This window comes from Triplophysa dalaica, chromosome 3 (assembly GCF_015846415.1).
Source record: "Triplophysa dalaica isolate WHDGS20190420 chromosome 3, ASM1584641v1, whole genome shotgun sequence".
Taxonomy (NCBI): Eukaryota; Metazoa; Chordata; class Actinopteri; order Cypriniformes; family Nemacheilidae; genus Triplophysa; species Triplophysa dalaica.
This window is the reverse complement of record NC_079544.1, coordinates 2,533,590-2,556,543: the sequence shown is the minus strand read 5'-3', so window position 1 is coordinate 2,556,543 and position 22,954 is coordinate 2,533,590. Positions and strand designations below refer to the sequence as shown.

Here is a 22,954-nt window from a genome sequence, read left to right as displayed (position 1 = left end):
TCAATATTTTTAATGTAAATACATTCGTTGGGGCTGATGCTGATTGTGTTTTTATTACTAAAGTTTCCTCTGTGTACAATGTGGTCTGCTGAACAGATGACAGCAACCTCCTTCTGAAAACAGAGCGTATCCTGTTCCTGACCCGCTTTCTATAGCACTGACCCCAAAGCTCTCTAATAGGACTAATAGGATTACATGTGCTAGACTGGCTTGTTGTGCAGAGTTCAGACGCTATATCTGCCACGTCCAAAACCTTCACAGCGTGCCATTCTCATATCATGCCGTCATCGACCATAGTACTCTATGTTCCTTTAAAACATAACACTTCAAATAAATGAGACAATAAATCAAAAACAATCTTGTTCTGTTGTTGTTAATTCTTTCAGATTAAAGAGGTACCAGCAGGGTAAAAGGGGTATATGATGGGACCAGCAAGGTGACATTTATTAATTTTGAATATTTGTTAAGACAATAACTGCAAAATGGGACAAGAGTTAATTTATACAACACAACGTACAAGCATTGCAACAATTTACCAAAGAAATTGATTTTAAACAGTAATACTAGTCCATTTGTTTTTAACTTAGACAAATATTAGTCAAAGTAGCTTCCCAGAGAACACACAAACTGGCAGTAAGAAAGAAAGTACACATTAATGCACTGCAAATGCGTAAACGTAATTATGTTGGAATGATAAATACACTTTTAATGAGATAATAATGTGACACTGCTGCTCCCTGGTGGATAAAATTGGCCCATGCTAATGCAAACATGATACACAGTTTTAGTCTGTGGTCCCTGACAGGTTGATTGCAAATAATGTATAACAACAATTCATAAACATTATATAAATACTGAGAAATCATGCAAAATCATGTACAAGCAAATGCATATCAGCTCTCAAACATAATGTTACTTCAAATATAAGGCACACAGAAATCAAGACACTGGGTCCAGGTTACGCTATCCAAAAACTACAGATTTAGAAAAGATGAATGTGAAAGATGGTTTATTTTTGTTCTATCACATGTTAACAACTGTATCCACACTAACCACCGGATCTTTTCCTTTAAATTGAACAGTTGCTTATTCCCCACACTTTTAGACTTGGAAATGCATATATTTAGTTACTGAAAATAAAAACAAAATTATAATACAAACAGTAAGTTAAAAACTCATTGTAGTGTCTCTAGTTTACAGTGTGGATCCTTCAGTAGATCATAGAGCAGCTTCACTCCTGAATCTCCTGGATTATTATAGTTCAATTTGAGTTCTCTCAGATGTGAGGGGTTTGATCTCAGAGCCGAAGCCAGAGCAACACAACCTTCAGATCCAATACTGCAGTTATCCAGACTGCAGAAAGAAGAAAATAAAATGATACATTTTTATAACATAGCTTAAATTGTTTATTGTTTAAATGTAATAAAAACAAACTCAGTCTCGCCACAATCCTGCATTTACATAAGATTTGTGTTGCACAAAGAAATGATGAGATCTTGGCTCGTGGTGTAAACAGACTGACAGACAGTCAACGTTTAGGATCTTTGTAGGAGTTCTGTGTTGACTTGTTTTTGTCATGTCTTTTATTTTGAAGTGTTTTGTAATTCATGTCGAAGGTCTTTGTTTTGGGTCTTTGTTTAACTTTATGAGAACCTGTGAGACTTGTGCCATCCAGTGGGGCTTCATTATGACGACATGTAATGCGTTCAAGTGGGAAAACAATACAAAAATATTGTAAACCTAGCAAAAATTTAACCACCAGAACAAACTAGCCAAGCGTGGGCCATCCACCAAAACTCACGGACTGGGCAAACAAGGCATTAATCAGAGAGGCAACAAAGCAAAGCCTGAGGGGTTCCACAGTGGACTGGTGTTTCTGTCCACCACACTTGTTTGAGCCATACATTCCCCAGTGCTGACCTTTATGGAAAAGTGGACAAAAAAGTGACCAGAAACACGTTTGCCGTTCACCAAACATGAGGAAGATGGTATTGTGGTCAGATGAGGCTAAAATTTTGTATCTAATTTGGACCTGTCATTACCCACAGAACACTATCCCCACATTGAGACATGGCAGTGGCAGCCTCAAGCTATGTTTTTCTTTGGCAGGGACTGGGAAATGGGTCAGAACTGAAGGAATGATGGATGAGGAAATTCTTGAGGGAAACCTGTGTGCCAGAGACTATTGGTGAAGGTTCTTCCAGCATGACAATGACCCAAAGCATACTGCAAACAAACATGAAGAGAGGAACCCAACATACATGAAGTAAGTGGAGCAGTTTTGCCTTGATGGGCAAAAATCTCAGTGCCTAGATGTGCCAAGATTATAGAGAAATAGCCTAAGCACCCTAGGGAGCGTCTACAAAGTATTAGCTGGAACTAAAACAAGTCGATATGGACATAATAAAGAATGGCAAAGAGAAAGTCTCATTCCCTTCTTAGGAACCAGGGTTACAGTTGAGACATTCCCTCATTACTCAATACTATACCATACCATATGATGACACTGGGGAACGAAACACACACTGCGCCATACTACTTACTACTAGTGATTGACAACATGTCAAGCACTGTTCAGGACAAGAGTGCCAGGGAAATCCCTTCAAAAACCCCAGGCCAAAACTCTAACATGTATTGCATGCCTCATCCTCAAAGTGCCACTAAAGAAACAAGTTATAAGCTCCCCATAGACCCAGAGATGAAAGGCAACAATGGCGCCCACATAAAATATTAAGACTAGAGGGAGAAACACCAGCAGAGAATTGGTCTTATAGGAACTGCAAGAGACCTATGAGGTCCAAAATCACTGTAGCATCACATCCAACCCTAATGACACTGGATGTCTAAGAAGGAACCATAAACAGTCAATGCATCATTTCTAGATATGCAAATTGATTCCTGAACGCCCGAATGTTCTCAACATAAACTCCACTGTCTGAAGATGGAGTTTCCATTCTCCTTAGCACCTTCCTTCGCAGGATGTCTGCTCTCCATTACCGTCTTCAGGAATGAACATCACTCTGAGCGATAGGAATTTAGAATACATTTTACATTGACAGGGAAAAAAAGCCCTTTGCCCTTTAACCCCACAGACTGGATTTCCCCTAAAAAGGACAAAACCCCTTGGTTCTGAGCAACCGTTGTACAAGCCTCATGTGTAGAAGAGTATAATATTGGGAGCGACTGCTATCGGCTCCAAAACCTTTTGAATACATTTGACCGTTAAGGCCTGGCCTTGCTTGATTCTGGAATTCAGATATATGGTGACAAACCAGTCCTCGGGACTGAATTGGCTCAAAATAATAGGCATCATGAGTCATAAATTTTTTTTTTTTGGAGGTTTAGATGCCCTAAAAGAAAGTGATAAGCATCAGTAAAGGCAAGGAGCAGGTGTTACAAATACAAACCTTATAAACAGTATACATTTAAGGATTGTCTTACTGTAATGTCTCTAGTTTACAATTTGCATTCTTCAGTCCAGTAGAGAGCAGCTTCACTCCTGAACTCTGCAACTTATTGTAACTCAGGTTTAGTTCTCTTAGGCTTGCAGAGTTTGAGATGAGAACTGACGCCAGTGATGAACAACTTTTCTCTGTGAGATTGCATGCACTCAAACTGAGAGAGAAATAACAAGAAAACTGTGTTAAACAACAGATTTTATTATCACACGCAGATATCTAAAAGTATGAATGGATTTATAATGAGAATCAATTTTATTAAATTATGAATCATAATAACATCAAAACCCTCTCAGTAGCGTAGTCTGGTGAGTTTGACTTAAAGGGATATTTCAGAGGCAAAACAAAATTAGAATGGGAGTGAGTTAATGGGGTTAATAAAGGCAGTCTAAAGGAAATCGATGCATTTGTTTAAAATAAATATAAATATTTACAACTTTATTAGCTGTAATGTTTAACTTCAATTATCCCTCAGCCCGAGTGAATGAGGTTGTTGTTTCGGCAAATGACACAATCATGTCATAAATTCCAGTGACGAATGCAGCATTTTTCTTCTCTAAAGCAGCTCAACATGTGCTCGCCCCCTTTATTGTGTGTTTCTGTAGGCAGGCTTTATGTAAATTTAGGGGTTTGTGATGTCACTAACCTGGGAAGAAGATAATTGTAGTCCCCACGAGCTGTTTACTACAGTCCTTAAAAAAGGGATTTCTGCATCGTAACTTTGCAGATCTTTATGACCAAACAGCTAAATTGCCAACTTACTAAAGTTAACAAAGAGAGATCCCACAATATCACCCCTTTAAACCACTTTAAACAATTTTGTTTTTGCAAATGTGGGTCGACTTTCGGTATTAAACGATTGCCTTTCTTACTTTAGCACATGTTTTGGGATTTTCACCCAAGAGAGAACAAAAAATCACAACTGCAAAAAATAAAATAAAATAAATAATGACATTTTCTTGCGAAATTGACACAAATGTTCACAATTTTTCAACAGATATTTAAAAAAGTAATTAGAAAATATTAATTAAATAGTAAATAAATAACTCACAATATTATCTATTTTAAAAACAGTAAATAAATAACTCACAGTAGTGTCTGTAGTTGACAGTGTGGATCATTCAGTAGATCAGAGAGCAGCTTCACTCCTGAATCTCCGGGTTTATTATAGCTCAGGTTCAATTCTCTCAGATGTGAGGGGTTTGATTTCAGAGCTGAAGCCAGATAACCACAACCTTCAGCTCCAATACTGCACTGATATAGGCTACAGAGAGAGAAAAAAAATAGATAAATCAATGTCATAATAGGTTGATTTGGTTATTATTCAAATTAAACAATACTGTATCATGATTACAGTGCCATGATAATGATGTATTTAGGCAATTCCAGTGTTATGGATGTGACAATTACAGTGAAAAGTTGAAATACAAAACTCTCGGAGACTGTATTTTTACCTATATATTGAATTAGTTTATAATTTACTAAACCCCTGATGATTAGTCCAGACCTCATCAGAAATATGCACAAATTTTCTATTTAAATGATTGCGTTTCAGATTTGACAAAAATGGACAGACATTTTTTGAGAGAAGGATTTCTGTGAATTAAAATGTTTAAACCAGAAGCAATAATTCCCCCCAAAATGGAGTGCACATGAACATGCACGACATTGCCATTTGAAATTAGATTTGTATGGTAGGTTTTGCATCAAAGTTTGTAAAAAAAAGCTACTGTTTATGCTCATAGCTCTCTATTCTGTTGAACTATGTGGACAAGAAGCGAAATAGTTTGTGGACAGAATCCGGAACATCCTGGCTGACGGTCCAAGCAATACAGTCTTAATAATAAGTCACCTCTGTACCTCTCTTTGACAGTACGGAACTCTGGATTTTCCAAGAATTAACAAATATATAAAAATCCAAGCTGGAGTTTTCCTGAAACCAGCAGACTGACACATCTCCTTCAAATACCATGCCATTAAGCCCTATTCGGACAAGATTAGTTTTACCCGGGTAGATGGGGTAACGTTATAATTACCAGAGCTTCTCAGTAATAGACCCACAGTTCTAAGTAGCACAAATAGAGATTTCTGCCAGTCAGTTTGACCCATTGAGTTACCTTGTTCCTAACACAAAATGAGCCAAGATTATTGTACAGCAGTTGTGGACAAAAAATGTGAATGCAATGATCTGCACTTGCCCAAAGACTGAAAACTTGGACTGAGCGTGAAGACTTACTACTAACCTTACGTCACATTTTCTCCCCTCTCTACAACTCAAGCCCTTCCAAAGACAAAAATAAGAAATAAGAGAAATACACATTTTCTGCAGCGCCTCTGAACAAACAAATTTGAATCAGTTGCCTCAAATGGATGGGTAAGTAGATGTTATTTTATACTGACAAGATCATGTGTAGCATGATGAAAACATTCAAACTGAACCACTGTGCCTACTGTATGTACTAAACATACCGCTCAACTTGCTCAAAACAGTCCTTAAAACAGAATTGACCTTTGTCGACTGACCCCACTACTGTTATCACTTCGCTGCAGTCCAACTCTTGCCAGTATTTGTTGGAACCCGTGTGGAAGAAATCCAAGACCTCACAGAACAACACAGTTGCTGTTTTGTGCCTTCTGTAAATATTTCAAGGAGCTGTACAACAGGAAATTTCCAAGAAAGAACAGCTCAATAGAGAGTCCATCTGTGATGCGACGACGCCAGGCAGTGAGTAGATACGGTAGCCGGGAAACAGCAGGGGAAAACTTGCTGCCAAAAGAGGTGGATATTCCACCACTCTCTCCCTCCTGCTTATCCTCTGCAGTCCCCGCCATGCTCCCTCCCTCTGAACAGATCCCTCTGTTGAATACTAACCATGCCACAGACACTCTTTGCTCAACACTACCTTTTTGTTTAGACAGCCTATGCCCTCTTACATCTAGGCCAGCCCGTGCATCCCCTACCACCCCCTGGTTATCTGATGTTTTCTCTGAGCATCGCACCAACACTCAGGTCTGCTGAGAGAAAGTGGCGCAAATCTAAAGACCCTACTGACCTCTGTCTCAATCAGTCTCTCCTCTCTTCTTTCTCTGCTGATGTCTCCTCTGCGAAAACTCAGTACTACCACGCAAAAATCAACAACTAGCCTGACTCTTCTTTGCCTGTATGCCCCCTCTCCTCCTTCGGACTTATCAGCTGATGGTTTTGCGTCTTTCTTGGTAAAGAAAACATCCACCATCCGCAGTCAATTATCTGCACCACCGCCTCTTGAACACGCCCAACCCCCTTACACATGCTCACTCCCCTCTATCTCTCTCCTATCTTAAGATGACGGTTCAAAGGTCATATTTCTAACCACCCGACTACCTGGCACTCATCTCCTCCAGGCCATCTCCAGAATCGGCTGCTCTGAACCACATTATCAACTCTTCTCTCACCACTGGTACTTTTCCCACAGTCTTCATGGAGGCCCGTATAACATTTACATTTACATTTAGGCATTTGTCAGACGCTTTTATCCAAAGCGACTTACAGTGCACTTATTACAGGGACAATCCCCCTGGAGCAACGTGGAGTAAAGTGTCTTGCTCAAGGATACACTGGTGGTGGCTTCTGGGATCAAAACAGCAACCTTTTGATTTACCAGTTCAGTGGTTTAACCCACTAGACCACCATCTCCGTATAACCCCGCTACTGAGGAAATCCACTACATACCGGTATCTCTCATCCCCTTAATGGCCAAAACTCTTGAGGTTGTTGTATTTCACCAGCACTCCTCCTTTCTCACGCAGAACAACATCCTGGACAGCGACCAGTCTGGTTTCAAGAGCGATCATTCCACTGCGCTGTTCTCGGTCATTTAAGCCCTGAGACTGGCAAGAGCAGCCTCTAAATTATCTGTCAATGGTTCAAGTCTTACCTGACAGGCAGGTAATCTAGAGTATCCTGGAGAGTTCTCTTAGTCCAAAAATCTCAATACAGTGGTGCCTCAGGGCTCAATGCTTGGACCGTTCCTCTTTTCCGTATACATGACATGACATCCCTAGGTTCTGTCATTCGAAAACATGGCTTTCCTTTTACTGCTATACACAACTCCACCTGTCATTTCAGCCTGATGATCTGACTTTTTGTCTGTGTTTCTGCATGCATTTTAGCATTAATGAGTGACCTTTCGCTATGAATGAAGGACCATCACCTGCAGCTGAATCTTCCAAAAACAGGACTGCTTGAAATCCAGGTCGACCCGAAGATTCATCACAACTTCTCTATTCAACTGGGCTTATCAACCATCACACCTTCCAGAGCTGCCAGAAACCTGGGAGTGGTAATCGATGATCAGTTATTCTTCACAGATCATGTTGGCCTTACCACCCGGTCCTGTAGATTCATCCTCTACAACATTTGGAAAATAAGACTTATCCTGTCCGGGGATAATCAGGGGATTATGAGCGGAGTGAGGGAGTGGTGTGAAAGCCTGGCGATTCCATGACAAAAGTTTGGCATGCTGAAATGACTTAATTTAGAGCAGTGGTTCTGAACCTTTGCATGGTCCACTGTAAACACATATAAAGATCTAGCGTCTCCCCCCATTCTGTATATTCTGCATAAAATAATCTGTAAAATATTTTAGACATCACCATAACAATAGAATCCAACACATACCAGAAGACACCATTATTGTTTCCAATAAAACCAATACAATTCCCATTATAATTAGATTAATTAAATGTTCTGTTGTGTTTTGGGCAGAGCTCTATTGTCTTTTTAGCAGGAAAGGTTTAAGTAGCTCGGTCTCTATTGTGACTTCCAGGCTATTTACTGCTGCTGCTCCTTCCTGTTTTCCTTCGCAAATGTGTTGCTATATTATAAGCGAGTGGCGCATAGAACTACATCACTCTATGGTGCAAGTTTGATTTTATCTAGGGCTGTTAACGTAAAAAATAAAATATTCGGAAATAAAATATTTATGGCAATTAACGCAGAACCCGTTTATAGTGGAGTAGGCGGGGCGCGCACCGGTCTCGAACCACAGTCTCGCCCCGCCTACTCCACTACACCATTTTTTTGTCATCCTTTGTCTAGCGATACTTTATATACTCACCCACTTATTCATGTGAAGGCTTTGAAACAATTTAAGCACGATTTGAAACAGTTGCAACCAAATTTTATAGCTCAAATCTATATGTTATTTCCTGGCCTAAAATATTTTTTATCAATTGTTATTTAATATAGGGGGAAGTTGTAAATAATTTGTAGCACGCATGTGCACTTAAGCATTTGGAACCAGCCCGGATCAAATTACTTCAAACCAGCTGCACAGCATTCTAACAAAGTTTCATCTTATAGATATGTTCTACCATAATATGAAACTCACACTTTAGTCATCAGCTTCTAAACATAAACGTTGCTTAGTCATCGCAATGACTAAGTTACAAATACTTAGGATATGTCGTTAAGGGAATATACAGTTTACAGCTAGATCCATAAATATATGGACAGAAGGACATTTTTCATGGAGAGTATAACATCATCATTCAATACTTTTATCTCATATGGACACCTTGTTTTGTTGCTGACAGCAACAGCGGTGTGATTTTTATTCTCAGAATGTACCAAATTGTTGATTTGGCCGCTCTTAATGTTCCTGGCATCTTCCTGATGGATTTGTTGTGTTTTTGAAATCTAACTTTGGTCTGTTCCATTTGCATCGAGACCTCCCTGATCCTCATGATGTGGGTTCACAGCAAAAGCTTCCAAATGCAAACACCACACATAGAATCATCTCCAGACCTTTAACATGCTTAATTTATGAAGAAATTATTTAAGGAAAAGCCCATACCTGTGAATAAAACAGCTTTTGATTCATCTGTCAAGTTACTTTTGGTCCTTTGAAAAAAGGGGGATCTTAATATTAAACTGCTGTAATCGCTAAAGCCTTCAGCTAATCTGGATGTGAATACACTCAAAATAAAGCTGAGAGTGTGCACTTTAAGACCTTATCCATTACAAAAATGTAACTTTAATACACTTTGATACACAGCTAAAATAACAAAAAATGCTTTTTTGTCCAAATATGTATGTACCTAACTGTACATATACACTGTTGTATGCTCTGTTCAAACTAATAAATCAGCGAGAGAAGTTTCTGCGTTCAGCTCATGCCCTTTGGGTGTACAAGAATACACATTAAAGCGCTATATAAATCCCTAATTTATTCATTCATTTATTCATTAATTTTTTTTAAGATATATCATCTTGCGTAAACATAGGTTGCATTGTGTAAGTGCCTTTTTTGTAAAGCAAGAATAATAAAATGGTGGGTAAATCAATCATATTCATATGGGGCTAATCCCCTCAATCCCTTTCAACCCTAGCAATGCACCTGATTGGATTAGGTTTGGAGCTAAAATATTCAAGACACTGGCCCTCCACCAGGACCATTGACTAGTGCTGGTTTAGGAATTTTCTTACTTTAATTTCTCCAGTTTACATTGTGGATCCTTCAGTAGATCAGAAAGCTGCGTCACTCCCGAATCTCCTGGATCATTTCTGCACAGATTGAGTTGTGTCAGATGTGAGGGGTTTGATCTCAGAGCAGAAGCCAGAGCTTCACAACCTTCTTCTCCAATACTGCAGCTTGACAGCCTGCAGAGAGAGAAAAATGATATTACAATGTAATTTTAATAAGAAAAGTTAGACTTCTGTCCTTTTTAAAGTTCACTTTTCGTTAGGTCACCCGCCTTCACCCGTCTTTTCCACTTTTTTATGTCATGTGGCTGTATACATTGGCTCTGGCAGCTCCCGGGATCACGTGACTGCCCGGCCGTATGTGGTGGTCTCATTGCCGCAAGGGATTCCCATCCCTTCTGTGTCGTTTTCATGCGTCCCTAACACACTCAGGAAGCTATCGATTTCCCCGTAAATTGTAGCCGTTGCCGGTGCACCCTGCTAAACTCCTGCGCCACAGACTAAGGTGACCGAAAACAGAGCGAGTTGGGATTTTCTGAGTCTGATGGCGAAAATGGCGATGCTGTTGCGTGCCCTGGGACCTCCCGCAGTGCGATCTTCCTCAGCTGGGCCGACTGTATCGACCAAGTGTCCGGCTCCGGGGTCGAGGATGGTGCAGCCCTCCTCGGTTCAGATTATGGGGTCTCCATCCTGTCGTCCTTAACTTCTCAGTGGTTTCTTCCGCTGCCTTTCTCCTTTCTCTGCCCGGCAAGCAGTCCAAGTTTGTGGGCTATTTATGGCTCTCTCTGTGGTCAGAGAGCGCGGACTGTGGCTTAATCTGTCAGGTGTCCCTGTTTTTGAAAAGCGACGCGTCACTGGTGCATCTTGCTTTGGCCCATGTGTTCCCCAAAACACAAGAAACACTGTAAAAGCAAACAAATGCACTACATTTGTTTATGAGAGAGAACTTCTCTTCTGTGAGAAAAAGTGTACAAGCAGTGTCACTGCACAGCTCCCTACACCAGTCTCACTCAGATTTAATAAAAGCTTCGGCCCATGTGTTCCCACGTGTTGTCTGTGTGCGGATGCTGGGCTAGCTACCCTAAGAACAGCGGGTCTCAGAATCTTCACTTAAAGAGGAAAGTCTGATTATAGCCGATTCCAGAGAGAAAGTGGTGATTTATGTGCATGGTGTGCTTGCTCACATATTCTCCATCAGCTTTAAAGTGAACCAGAGCAAAAGCAATCAGTCTCAAGCCCAGAATGCAAACAACCCCTTTGAGCCAAGATTTAAGATATAAGATTTTTGAAGAGGAGCCCCATCCAATTTACATGATACAATACATTGTCTTACTGTAATATCTTCAGTTTACAGTTTGTATTCTTCAGTCCATCAGAGAGCAGCTTCACTCCTGAATCCTTCAGTTTATTATGACTCAGGTTCAGTTCTGTCAGACTTGTGGAGTTTGAGCTAAGAACTGATGCCAGTGCAGCACAACTTTCCTCTGTAAGATGACAGCCACTCATACTGAGAAAGAAACAACAAATCAATGTATTAATTTATAATGATTGGTTAAGTCACATTTAAAGCCATTGTAGATAGATCCAGAAACATAATACCGACTAAAAAACGTACTGCTAAATTAACTGCATTAACTTACAGTATGTTTCCGGGGACCTCCTCGCTGTGTAGCAACAGTGCTAATCTCTGACCCATTAAAAAAAAAAATCTAACTTAACTATGCATTAAATTAGGCAGTGCCATCAGATCTCTGGTAATATTTTTCAGAATGCACAGGGATGAGGTTACAAAAGCTCCTCCAATGGGTGCTTGAGACAAAAAAGCTCACAGCATTGGACTAGTAAACCCCGCAACAGGACAAATGGGTGTGCTCTTACATTCTGGCTTAACAAGTTTTTCAAAGGGAGAAGCCCTTTGACCAGGCATAATATTACCCTGCACAGCCTCTGAACGTGAGCGGGCAGTTTGAAGGGAATGGACAGAGCAAGGTCCACGAATGGAGTGTGTACTATTTCCACAGATAAATGTGATAAGTGATGTTGAGCAAATGGGGGAGTGAGCCTAATGGGGATGTTGGGCATGTCTTAGGCTTGCTGATGGTTTACCACCGCGTTAAGACGCAGGCGGAGGACCCAGCACTGCTCAGAAGGAGAGCGACAACCAGCAAGATGCAAGATCTTGTGCCTTTCTCACTTGAGTGAATGAGATGGAGGCTAAAGAAGAAAGGTTAGTAGACTAGATAGAGACCTATGGGTCATGTTTCTCGGTTTTATTTTTGTCTGAGTTTAACAGTGCTTTTCTCAATGCTTTAACTGTCAATTTTTCTGGATGGGCCGGCGTGGAAACTGATGCGGAGGAATATGGTGGGCCTTGGTGTCTTGGCGTGGAGAGGAATCAGCGACAAAGACAAGTGCTTAACAGGGATGCCAGCTGGAAGGGAATCACTCATTGGGCCAACAGATTGTGGAGGAGCTTCTGAAAAGATGAAGGACTCATCTTTGGCAGGGTCAGATGCTACAAAAATGTCAAGAGGTAAGCGACGCGTATATATACATCCCTCTTCTTGTACTTATATTCAAATTACATGCTAAATTTCATGTTAAATATTTAGGTTAAACTGCATTTAAATGACTCACTCAGCTTTTCTGGATGCTTTGATAACTGGCAGAAGCCTCAGAAGACATTCATCTGATCGATCATATTTACTCAGTATAAACTCATTCAGCTCCTCTTCTGAGTTCAGTAACACAAATGCCAGAGCCGACCACTGAGCAGGAGAGAGACGGACTCCAGACAGACTACAGTTATATCCTCTGTTCACATATGTTTGTACTTCCTGCACTAGAGAATGATCATTGAGTTCATTCAGACAGTGAAACAGATTGATGGATTTCTCTGGAGAGAGATTCTCTCTGATCTTCATCTTAATGTACTCGACTATTTCCTGTTTACTGTCAGAGCTTCTTCCTCTCTGTGTCATCAGATCTCGTAAGATTGTCTGACTGGACTCCAGTGAAAGACCCAGAAGAAACCTGAGATAAAGATCCAGGTGTCCGTTCTCACTCTGTAAGGCCTTGTCCACTTCACGCTTCAGTAAATCAATCACACTTGTCTTGTTTTCTTTATCTTGAATCGAAAATAAAAACTTGAATAAAGCGGCGATAAACTCCTGAACGCTCAGATGCACAAAGCTGAACACCTTCCCCAGGTTCAGTCCAAACTCCTCTCTGAAGATCTGAGTACAAACTCCTGAGTACACTGACGCTTCTCTGACATCAATGTCACACTCTCTCAGATCCTCCTCATAGAAGATCAGGTTCCCTTTCTCCAGCTGTTGAAAAGCCAGATTTCCCAGTGACTCAAGACTCTTTCTAGCCTGCTGAAGATCTACGTCACATTTCCCATCATACTTCTGACTCTTCAGTTTGATCTGAAACATCATGAAGTGTGTGAACATTTGAGTGAGAGTCTTGGGGATCTGTGCTTGACTCTCTGCTTCACTCAACATTCTCTGGAGAACAGTGGCTGAAATCCAGCAGAAGACTGGGATGTGACACATGATGTACAGACTTCTGGATGATTTCATGTGTGTGATGATTCTGTTGGCCAGACTCTCATCATTGATTCTCTTCCTGAAATACTCGTCCTTCTGAGGGTCATTGAATCCTCGTACATCTGTGATCAGATCAACACACTCAGGCGGAATCTGATTGGCTGCTGCTGGTCGAGAGGTGATCCAGATCAGAGCAGAAGGAAGCAGATTCCCCTTGATGAGGTTTGTCAGCAGCACATCCACTGACGCTGATTCTCTGACATCAAACAAACTCGGATTCTTTGAGAAATCTAGAGGAAGACGACACTCATCAAGACCATCAAAGATAAACACAACTTTATAATCATCAAAGTCTGTTGATCTCAGATCTTTTGTATCTGTGAAGAACTGATGAAGAAGATCCATCAGACTGATATTTTTCTGTTTGATCAGATTCAGTTCTCTGAAAGGAAGTGGAAATATGAAGTGAAGATCTTGATTTGTTTTTTCTTCAGTCCAGTCCAGAATGAACTTCTGCACAGAGACTGTTTTTCCAATTCCAGCGACTCCTTTAGTCAGCACACTTCTCATGGGTTTGTTTTGTTCAGGTGAGACTTTAAAGATGTCATTACATTTGATTTGTGTTTCTTGTGTCTCTGATCTTCTGGATGACTGTCTCAATCTGTCTCACCTCATGTTCATTATTGATGTCTTCACTCCCTCCCTCTGTGATGTACAGCTCTGTGTAGATCTCATTCACAAGTGTTGAGCTTCCTTGAGCTGAGATTCCTTCATTCATTCTCTGGAATTGCTCTTTAAGTCTGGATTTGTGTTTCTTCATGCATACAGGGGCAAGTTCTGATAAACCACAGAAATATACTTTATGCACAAATAAAACTACACTTATTTTGAAAATACTTTAAAATGTAAAACAAATGTAATGTTAAGATCCCTGGGATCAATACACAAAAATATACAGTACTAAATGTACATTGTTTCTTTATTCAATACAATATTTAAATATTTGAATACATAATTTAAATATGTTGCTATACATTTTAAACCAAGGAAACATTTGATTTAATTTGTCATCATATTTAAGATTGTCTTAAGAGTTTGATGATCATGACATTAGATGAAAACAAAAAGCTTCATGGTTCTATTCTGTTGATGTATTAACTGTAAATGTGTTTTCACTAATAATCATCAGTAAATACAGACACTGTGTCTGTTCGTCTGAAGGTAAAGTGATGTAATAGTCACATGACTGAGAGCTCTTACTGGTCTGTAGTTCGTTAGCGAGGTCTGTCTGCTTCATCTTCTTCAGGACGTTCAGTGTGATCTTCAGAAACATCTCTCTGACTCTGATCTGATCTTCATCATCCTCCTCTTCTCTCTCAGAGCATGATGGGTAATCTGGACTCAGTAGACTCTTGAAGATCTTCAGCTCTTTCTTCATCAAAGAGATGAGCTTGTGCTCAAGCTCCTGAAATCATTATTTAAACCCACAGGGTTGAACTGAATTATTAATGTCCGCATAAAGTGTTCTAATGCACAATTTCAGCAGGATTCACAACAGGTGCACAAACACATTCAGGTAAGAAGCCTTCTGAGATGAGATGACAAAATATACTCAAGCACATTATATAAACACAGTATATGAAATTGAGTATGCACTAATTCATATTGACATTTCATTTGAGCAATATTGTGTTAATGTTATATATAATATTTACGTATTTTTGTGTCTAAATAAAATGCTCTGGGAAAAACGACAAATACTTCTTCATTAAGTGTGAATGGCAGTCAGTTCAAACACAAAATAATGAGCAAGAACATTTGAGGCAGAAGCCCTTCTCTTCTATACTTAACTAGAAGCATATACAGTAACATAGTACCTTCCAAGAGGTGCACAGAAGAGGTGGACCCAAGGGGGGAGTCACTACATTTGGAGCTCAGCTATTGGGGTTCACCTTGTGAGGGAAACTTTACCTATACTGGGCTGGGAATACAGGGCCGCTCCACCCGGCTTGTAAACCAGAAAAGTGCTTAGTGATTGATTGGATGCTAGTACTTCGTCCGTTGTGGGAAGTAGGGAATGAGGAATAGCGCACTGACTTACCTGATGAAGGGGAGAATGTTTTTAGCAGGTGTACACCCAGCCGACCACCATTCTTACTGCACGACGCGGGCATAAATAGGGCTCTACACGAAGGTTCTAGAATTTCTTAGTGTTGTTCATAGCCCAACCCGCAGCTCTGCAGATGTTTGCCAGAGAGGTGCCCTGAGCCAGTGTCCACGAGGAGGCTACACCCTGGGTGGATTGAGTTCACATTTCTAGTGGGCACGGGTGATCTTGGGACCGGGATGCCAGAGTGAATACACGTGAGGGGTCACACGGGACCAAACTCTAGTCACTTAATGGACACAGAGAGTGCATGCAGATCCCTTACCCTCTTGATGGAAGCGAGTGCCACAAGGAGAACCGTCTTCATCGTGAGATAGGGTAGAGCGGCTTCTCGTTGAGGCTCAAATGGGGCCCTTCCCAGGCCAACAAGAACCCCATTGAGGTCCCAAGAAGGTACGGAGTGCTGAGGGTAGGATTCTTCCTCCTCGCACCCCACAGGAATGTGATGACCAGGCCGTGCTGTCCGAGAGACTTACTGTCTACAAGTGTGATGCAGGGACATCCTAACCTGTCTAACCTGTCATGGAGGAAGGACAGCACGACATAGATCGCACAAATCTGGTAAGAACACCAGGTCGAGAAGAGGCACAAGTTGAAGGCATTCAGTTGCCTAGAGGCTGGAGCTCTTGCCTGAGTGATTGTGCTCATGATTGTGGGAGGCAGGTCACTCAGCATCTACTCGTACCGTCCAGACATGAGGTTCCAGAGGTCTGGTCTCTGGTGCCAGACCATGCCATTCCCCTGAGAAAAAAGGTCCTTCACCAGGGGAATCGGCCAGGGGGGAGTCATCGTCAGAAGCATCAACTCTGAGAACAGAGTCTGGTTGGGCCAATAGGCCGCAACTAACAGGACTTGATCCCCCTTCTCTGACCATCCACAGGACCTGACCAAGGAGGCCCATTGGGGGGAGGAGGGGTACTTCAGTTAGTCCCACGGTCAGCTGTGCGCTAAGGCGTCCGTGCTGAGGGATGCCTCTGCCAGGAAGTACCGGAGCAGGGTCTGCCCGAACTGCTCCCAAATGAGCTGGACAGCGCAGTGGTGGAGTTGGCACTCTCCGCAGAGAGTGACCTGCCGAGAAAGTGCATCAGCTGTTGAGGTTGCTCTGGATATGAGTGAGATGGGACCGGAACTGTCTCAGTGCGACTCAACAGTGGTGTTGTGGCTGGAGTCATGCCCGAATTCCTGGGTCTCCCTGGGCTGTCCCCTTCAGAGCCGCTGCTGACGGTGAGTCGATGCTCTCCTCCGCAATGTTCTCCGGCCACGGGGGGCCGTCTGAGGAGGGGGTGCCGGAGCAGTGGCGGGAGAGGCGTGGCAGCTGGGGAGCAGATGGGACCTCGGCGACCTGAAGGCGGCGGCTCACATTGTTTAAGCTATTGAAATTCTAAGTAAGTTTCGAGTATATAAGTAAAAAATTGAAATTGGTTGGGAACTGTAAACTTGTATGAGACCACAATAACATTTCTATTTATTAACCAATTTCAATGGCTTATGATCTGTGGATTAAATGTATATTTATTTTTTTAATCTAGATTAATCTAGATTAATTCCAAAATTAATCTAGATTAATCTAGATTAAAATGGCTCATTTCAATTCTGCCGAAGGCACTCAGAATATGTGTGCTACCCAAATAATGACTAAAAGTAAGTCTTTTAGAACGGGTTTCTCAAGCCAGGTGGCGCATTAGACCAGGGGCTCATCTCCTGTTTCCAAAATGCATCACAAACTGCTTCAGAAAGCTGTTCTACTATGATAATTGGTGATGAAAATTAAATTATGTTCAATAAGATGAACTTGTGTTTACTTCCGCATTAGCTAAGGGATGATTTCCATTTAGGTGGTACTTGAGACTGGAAGAGCTCCTATAGTACATTTACATTTAGTCATTTAGCAGACGCTTTTATCCAAAGCGACTTACAAAGAGTGAGGGAGCAACAAGCGATATGTCATACAGGAGCCATAATACATTAGATCTCAATACAAAGTTACTGGTTTCAACTAAAGCTAGACCGCTACCTGTTGAGAGAAAGTGTTTTTTTTAAACCAATTCCGCATTGCACAAGCTGCAAACAACCTTAGTCTTGTCGATGTTTCTATTGGGAAGCTTCTTAAAAATTAATATTCCCTGAAGCAAACCCGGCGGCTTCGTAGCTGCATCCATGTTAGCACGTCACGTTTGATGAGGTAATTTCACAGTAACGTTATGTTGTGTTCCGACCAAACGCGAATGGCGCGTCAAGCGCGAGTGATTTATATGTTAATGAAAAGAGCCAATAGACCTACTTGCTGCGCGAATCGCGCGAATGAAGCCCTGGTCATGAGATGATGAGGCTGCGCTAAGGACGCGAATGAAGCCCTGGTCATGAGATGATGAGGCTGCGCTAAGGACGCGAATGAAGCCCTGGTCATGAGATGATGAGGCTGCGCTAAGGACGCGAATGAAGCCCTGGTCATGAGATGATGAGGCTGCGCTAAGGACGCGAATGAAGCCCTGGTCATGAGATGATGAGGCTGCTTCTGCTTCCGCGAATCACGCGAGTTGAAAAATCTCGTTCTCGCCCCGTACAGTGCAGTTAAGCTGGTATACATCCGCGCTAAAATATCAGGTGAAAGTCATCATAGCTTGCGTAGTATAGACCCAGCTCCCAACCCAACTTTGAGAATAGATTAACGGCGACAATTTTTTTAACGCGCGATAATAGTCTCACTGCGTTAACGGCGTTAACGCCGTTAACGGCCCAACACTAATATTTATTCTTTCAAGCGGATGCTTTTAATTACAAATGAGAGTGTTTGTCCCACCCTACACCTATCTCTTCACAGCCCTGTCTACACCCCAGCAATGTGTATTAAGCTGTCAGATTGGTTTTGGATTGCTCTTTTCGTTATCATCATAATGCTCTCCACCATTACAGTCTGCAGCAGTAGATCCTTTAACACTCCTACCTGGAAAACAGAATCCAGTTGCTTCTTTTTGAAGGGATTTGAGGCATCTGTTGTGTTGCTGTAATTTAACAATTCATGAAAAGTGGGTATTTGTCAGTAGTGAAAAGATGATTATGTGGACATCATTAGAGATATTCACCAAATCAGAGAATACAGACTAATGAAGTGATTTATTCGTCTAAAACCACCAGACAGTCCTCACCTCACTTCGGCACAATCTCCCGAACTGATGTTAACTGGTTTATCCATTGATTCATCACTCTTCATGGACACACAGCTGGATTCAGGAGATTCTTCATGAGTCAAACTGAAACAGCATTAAACAGAGGGCCAACCAAATTTACTGACTAAATGACCAAATTAGATCAAATGGATGAATTGTTTCTTCTGCAGGCTCACATGACAAATATGAAAGCAATTTTTGCCCATAGTTTGTAGTTAATTCACAGCTCTCCAGAACGTCAGTATTTTAAAAAACAATCTAGTAATCGTACGTTTTTCATACAAGTTCAGGCTGGAGGTTTACAGCACTGTCCAAAAGTCTTAGGATCGTTAGTATTTTTACCCATTAAAATACTTTTAACGTAGTTATTTACATATTTCGATGTAGTTAAATAAATAAAACAGACATTATTTTCGGTGTTCGCAGTACTGCAGCTTTGCATGTTTATTCAAGCCACAGGTCTATGTCTCAGTTTTTTTAATAAAAAACAGACTTGACGATGATGATAATGACGATGATGATGAAGATCTCTTTGTGGACAACCGGCTGTCGTCAGACTTTTTACGGATACAAAAATTTCACTGGATTATTAAAAAATGTCAAATGGAAGTGTAAACTGATATTTCCCACTGACACACTACAGCGGAATATATAAATAACTAGCCTGACACCATTTTATTGGGGTGAAAATACTAACATGACTAAGAGTGTGTGTAAGGTTCAGTGTAGAAGATTTAATACATTTGTGGTCCTGGGCAAAAACACAAATAAAATAAATTACACATTTACCTTGGTTGTCCAGCTGTGTTTTCTGATTGTCTCCATATTCTAGAAAGTGAGTGATCATGTTTTATTCGATGAAAATGGTCAAAACTGTCATACATTTTTACAGTGTTCTGAAAACTTTTGTTTTTTTTAAATCCTTAAATGATCTTACTTCTTTATCTGTCTGGAAAACATAGTGAACACTTCTATCTGCAAACAAAATACTTTGTGTTATGTCATCTTGTAACAATGGAAGCCAGGAGGAAAGAGGATCCAAAAGCAATGCATCAACTTCGTAATTGTTAATCAATGGAACAAACATTAAAATCAAACGAGAGAGAGAGAGAGAGAGAGAGAGAGAGGTCGAAGCGTTAACTGTGCCAGCAATGAATTAACTTTCAGTTACCAAACCGGGGAGCACGATCCGTACGGATCACATCATCCGCGATCAGTTTCACAACTATACCGCAGTGGAGAGGAAAGGCGATTTGTAGAGTTGTTTGTCCGTTTAGGGCTGCCGTACAAAGCATGGCGGCGTATTCAATGTATGTAGGGCCGCTCTGTATGAGTGCTTTCTCACCTGACTCATTTAGTACGGTCGAATCGCACTAGAGTTCGTTTTTCTTGTTGGGGCGGTACGTTTGGGCAGGTGTGAATTCAGCAATCGGTGCGCACCAAAAGCAGACCAAATAAGCGTCCCCTTTAAAAGGTGGTCTCGGTACGGAACCCTGGAGCGGTTCGTTTGTGGTGAGAACGTGATACGATCTCGAACAGACCCAAATGCAAATAGTAGGCCTACAGCACTTTTCTGAGCTAAACCAGTTATTATGGAGTGAGGAATAGTATTTGTTGACAGTTTGCACTACATGGCAGCTCGTGGAGTTTTGAAGAGGTGCAGAGCCTCATAGAAAGCCTCAAAGAAATTTGTCTGATGACCATATTCCATCCTAGGGATGGGCATTTTTCAATAATTTCATATTCGAACATTTGAGATGTTAATGTTGAAAAAAAGGACACAATAGAAAAATACATAAAAACTGCACTTAAACCTGTCGGAACGGTAAAATACCAGAAGAAAACACACAAAACAAAACGCAATGTATTCTGCAGTCTGTGATATATGGTTATCTTTTTTATTTTGTTTCATGTTCTTGATAAGAAAAACAAGCATATAGGTCTATTTTACTCTGGTGAACGTTCCTCAGCCGGTTAACAAGCTGACAGCGGAAAAAAAATCCATCTGTCAAGAATATCTGCCTTTATTGTTTATAATGTTGATAGTAAATAAAGTAAAGGGCTTGATACCTCCATGCCGACTGTTCAGATCCTAAAATTTACCCCACAAAAAGACTCCATTGTAATGCTTGTTTCCCTGTTAAATGCGCGACCGAGCACATTTATTCACAGGCTGTAACTTGAAGGCGACGACCCCTAGTTGAACTTCTTAAAAGGAAAATTCTGGCTTTAGATTTGGGAAAAGGTGCCAGTCTTATGCTATGGCCAAATTGATTAATATTAGTGGCAGTGAAATGTACATGTTCATGTTTAAAGATGTTGAAATTAGCATTATTTCATATATTTTTAAAGAACGAATATGAATTGACCAAAAACAGCCGCTCCGAACAAGTTATGGTAATAAATTAATTATTGTTAATCATCTAATATTACGTTTGTATTTGTATACCTTATTATGTAAGTAATGTTAACTAACTCTGTGTCTCACCAGTTTTTAAACATTTTAATTGTGAGCCGAGCATAACACGCATCCGGTGTGTAAACTTAAAATAGTTAAACTAGCTTTGCGATCTGAGTGAACAAAGATTTAGGAGCACATACGTTTATTTTTTATATTTTCTTTATATTATAAAATCATTACAGTTGAATTGGAAGAAGCATTAAATAAGACGTGACAACTCTAAGGTTTTCTGTAGCGGTAACATCCCTGTGGTGAAACATTCTTATGAAAAATATTCGAATGGCATTTTGTAATTTGTGAATAGTTATTGCAGATCGAATATTTGAACATTCGAGCACATTCCTATTACATCCCAACTTTCGAAAACACACGAACAGCAACATATTTTCATGGCTTAGCAAACAACTAATGGAAAGGGGGTTTAATAGATCTGTGGAACAGTGCCGGGAGCAGGTAAAGAAACTCCGCCAGCAGAACACGCAACTGCGGGATGTAAGTTCCTTGTGTTGTCATGTGACTGCATTTTGGTTCGTTTCAAAGTTACAATGTATCATTTTTTGTAATTGGTCCTAACCAATCATTATGTAAGGTCGTACCTCTGAAGAAATAGTTTTGTATATTATATTGCATTTCCGTCAATATATCCTCCTAATAACGCCGTATTGTTCCTTTAAATTACTTTCCATTCCGCCACAATTCTGTTACATGGCTGTATGCTGAACTAATCTCACCCCTTCATCTCCAACTTTACCTTTAACATGAAGATCTTTCTTCAATGATAGCAGTACTTGTCTTACTTGTTGTTAGGTCTACATTGTTATCATTCTTGTGTGTTTTGCCTCGTTTGCGACATGTTGAAATGTATTAATTGTAATCATGCATGTTATTATGTTCTCTCTCTCTCTCTCTCTCTCTCTCTCTCTCAAACCCTTTCACACAATAACCAGTTGGCCAAAAATGTAGTACAAAACAGTTTCAAACAAAAACATAAAAAATAAAACCACAAAACTAAACTAAACACCTGACAAGGCTACATAAAAGCTATGGGCAAAATAGCTATGACGTTTGTTTATAGTAGCATGTTACAATATTACATGTTAATGTTTTTTGTTTTAAACACACTTCCTGATTTCAAATATAACACATTTATTATATTCTTAAAACCAATAAATTGATGTGAACTAAATTATAGTAACATTGAATAATCGATATGAGATTTGAGATGCTCACTGTATTTATCTCGAAATGTGATTTATGTTCTTGTAGTTGTAGTCTGGCTCCTGCTGTAATAGTTTCACTTTGTCCTGTAACGTCACCTGTGGAGGAGGAGCCTTTTAAAAGTCATGTACCTGAAATCTAAATCTAAAATCTGAAATGGGCACTTCCGCCCTGAAATGACTATCCATCTGAAATGACGTAAACTAGACGGCTTCCGTTAACTCCTCCCCTTCAAATATCCGTCTAATGAAAATCAATTCAACAGCTGTTATTACGCATCCAATCAATTCGCAGTGAAAACGCAAACCACGCCCACTCCTTTTATTATTTGAAATACGGAAGTAAAAACGATGCCAACTTCCGGTTCACTCACTGGGACTTCATCTTGCATCTTACAAGGTCATTTTTTTATAAAATGAAAATTTAATAGAGGAAGACAGTCTTCAAAAAACGTTTTTTCAAC

General features: G+C 40.5%; 1 protein-coding gene across 1 annotated transcript; it reads right to left on the bottom strand.

The window, feature by feature from the left end:
- Nucleotides 1-992: 992 nt before the first annotated feature.
- Nucleotides 993-22,607, bottom strand: LOC130417982 (NACHT, LRR and PYD domains-containing protein 12-like). The gene is given in 13 exon segments (XM_056743879.1): nucleotides 993-1,353; nucleotides 3,442-3,615; nucleotides 4,549-4,722; nucleotides 9,928-10,101; nucleotides 11,258-11,431; nucleotides 12,562-14,129; nucleotides 14,131-14,315; nucleotides 14,739-14,943; nucleotides 18,590-18,647; nucleotides 18,792-18,896; nucleotides 19,602-19,640; nucleotides 19,750-19,787; nucleotides 22,504-22,607. Coding segments are annotated over 12 exon segments (3,057 nt in total). The 5' UTR covers nucleotides 19,773-19,787; nucleotides 22,504-22,607; the 3' UTR covers nucleotides 993-1,175.
- Between the last annotated feature and the right edge of the window lie 347 nt (nucleotides 22,608-22,954).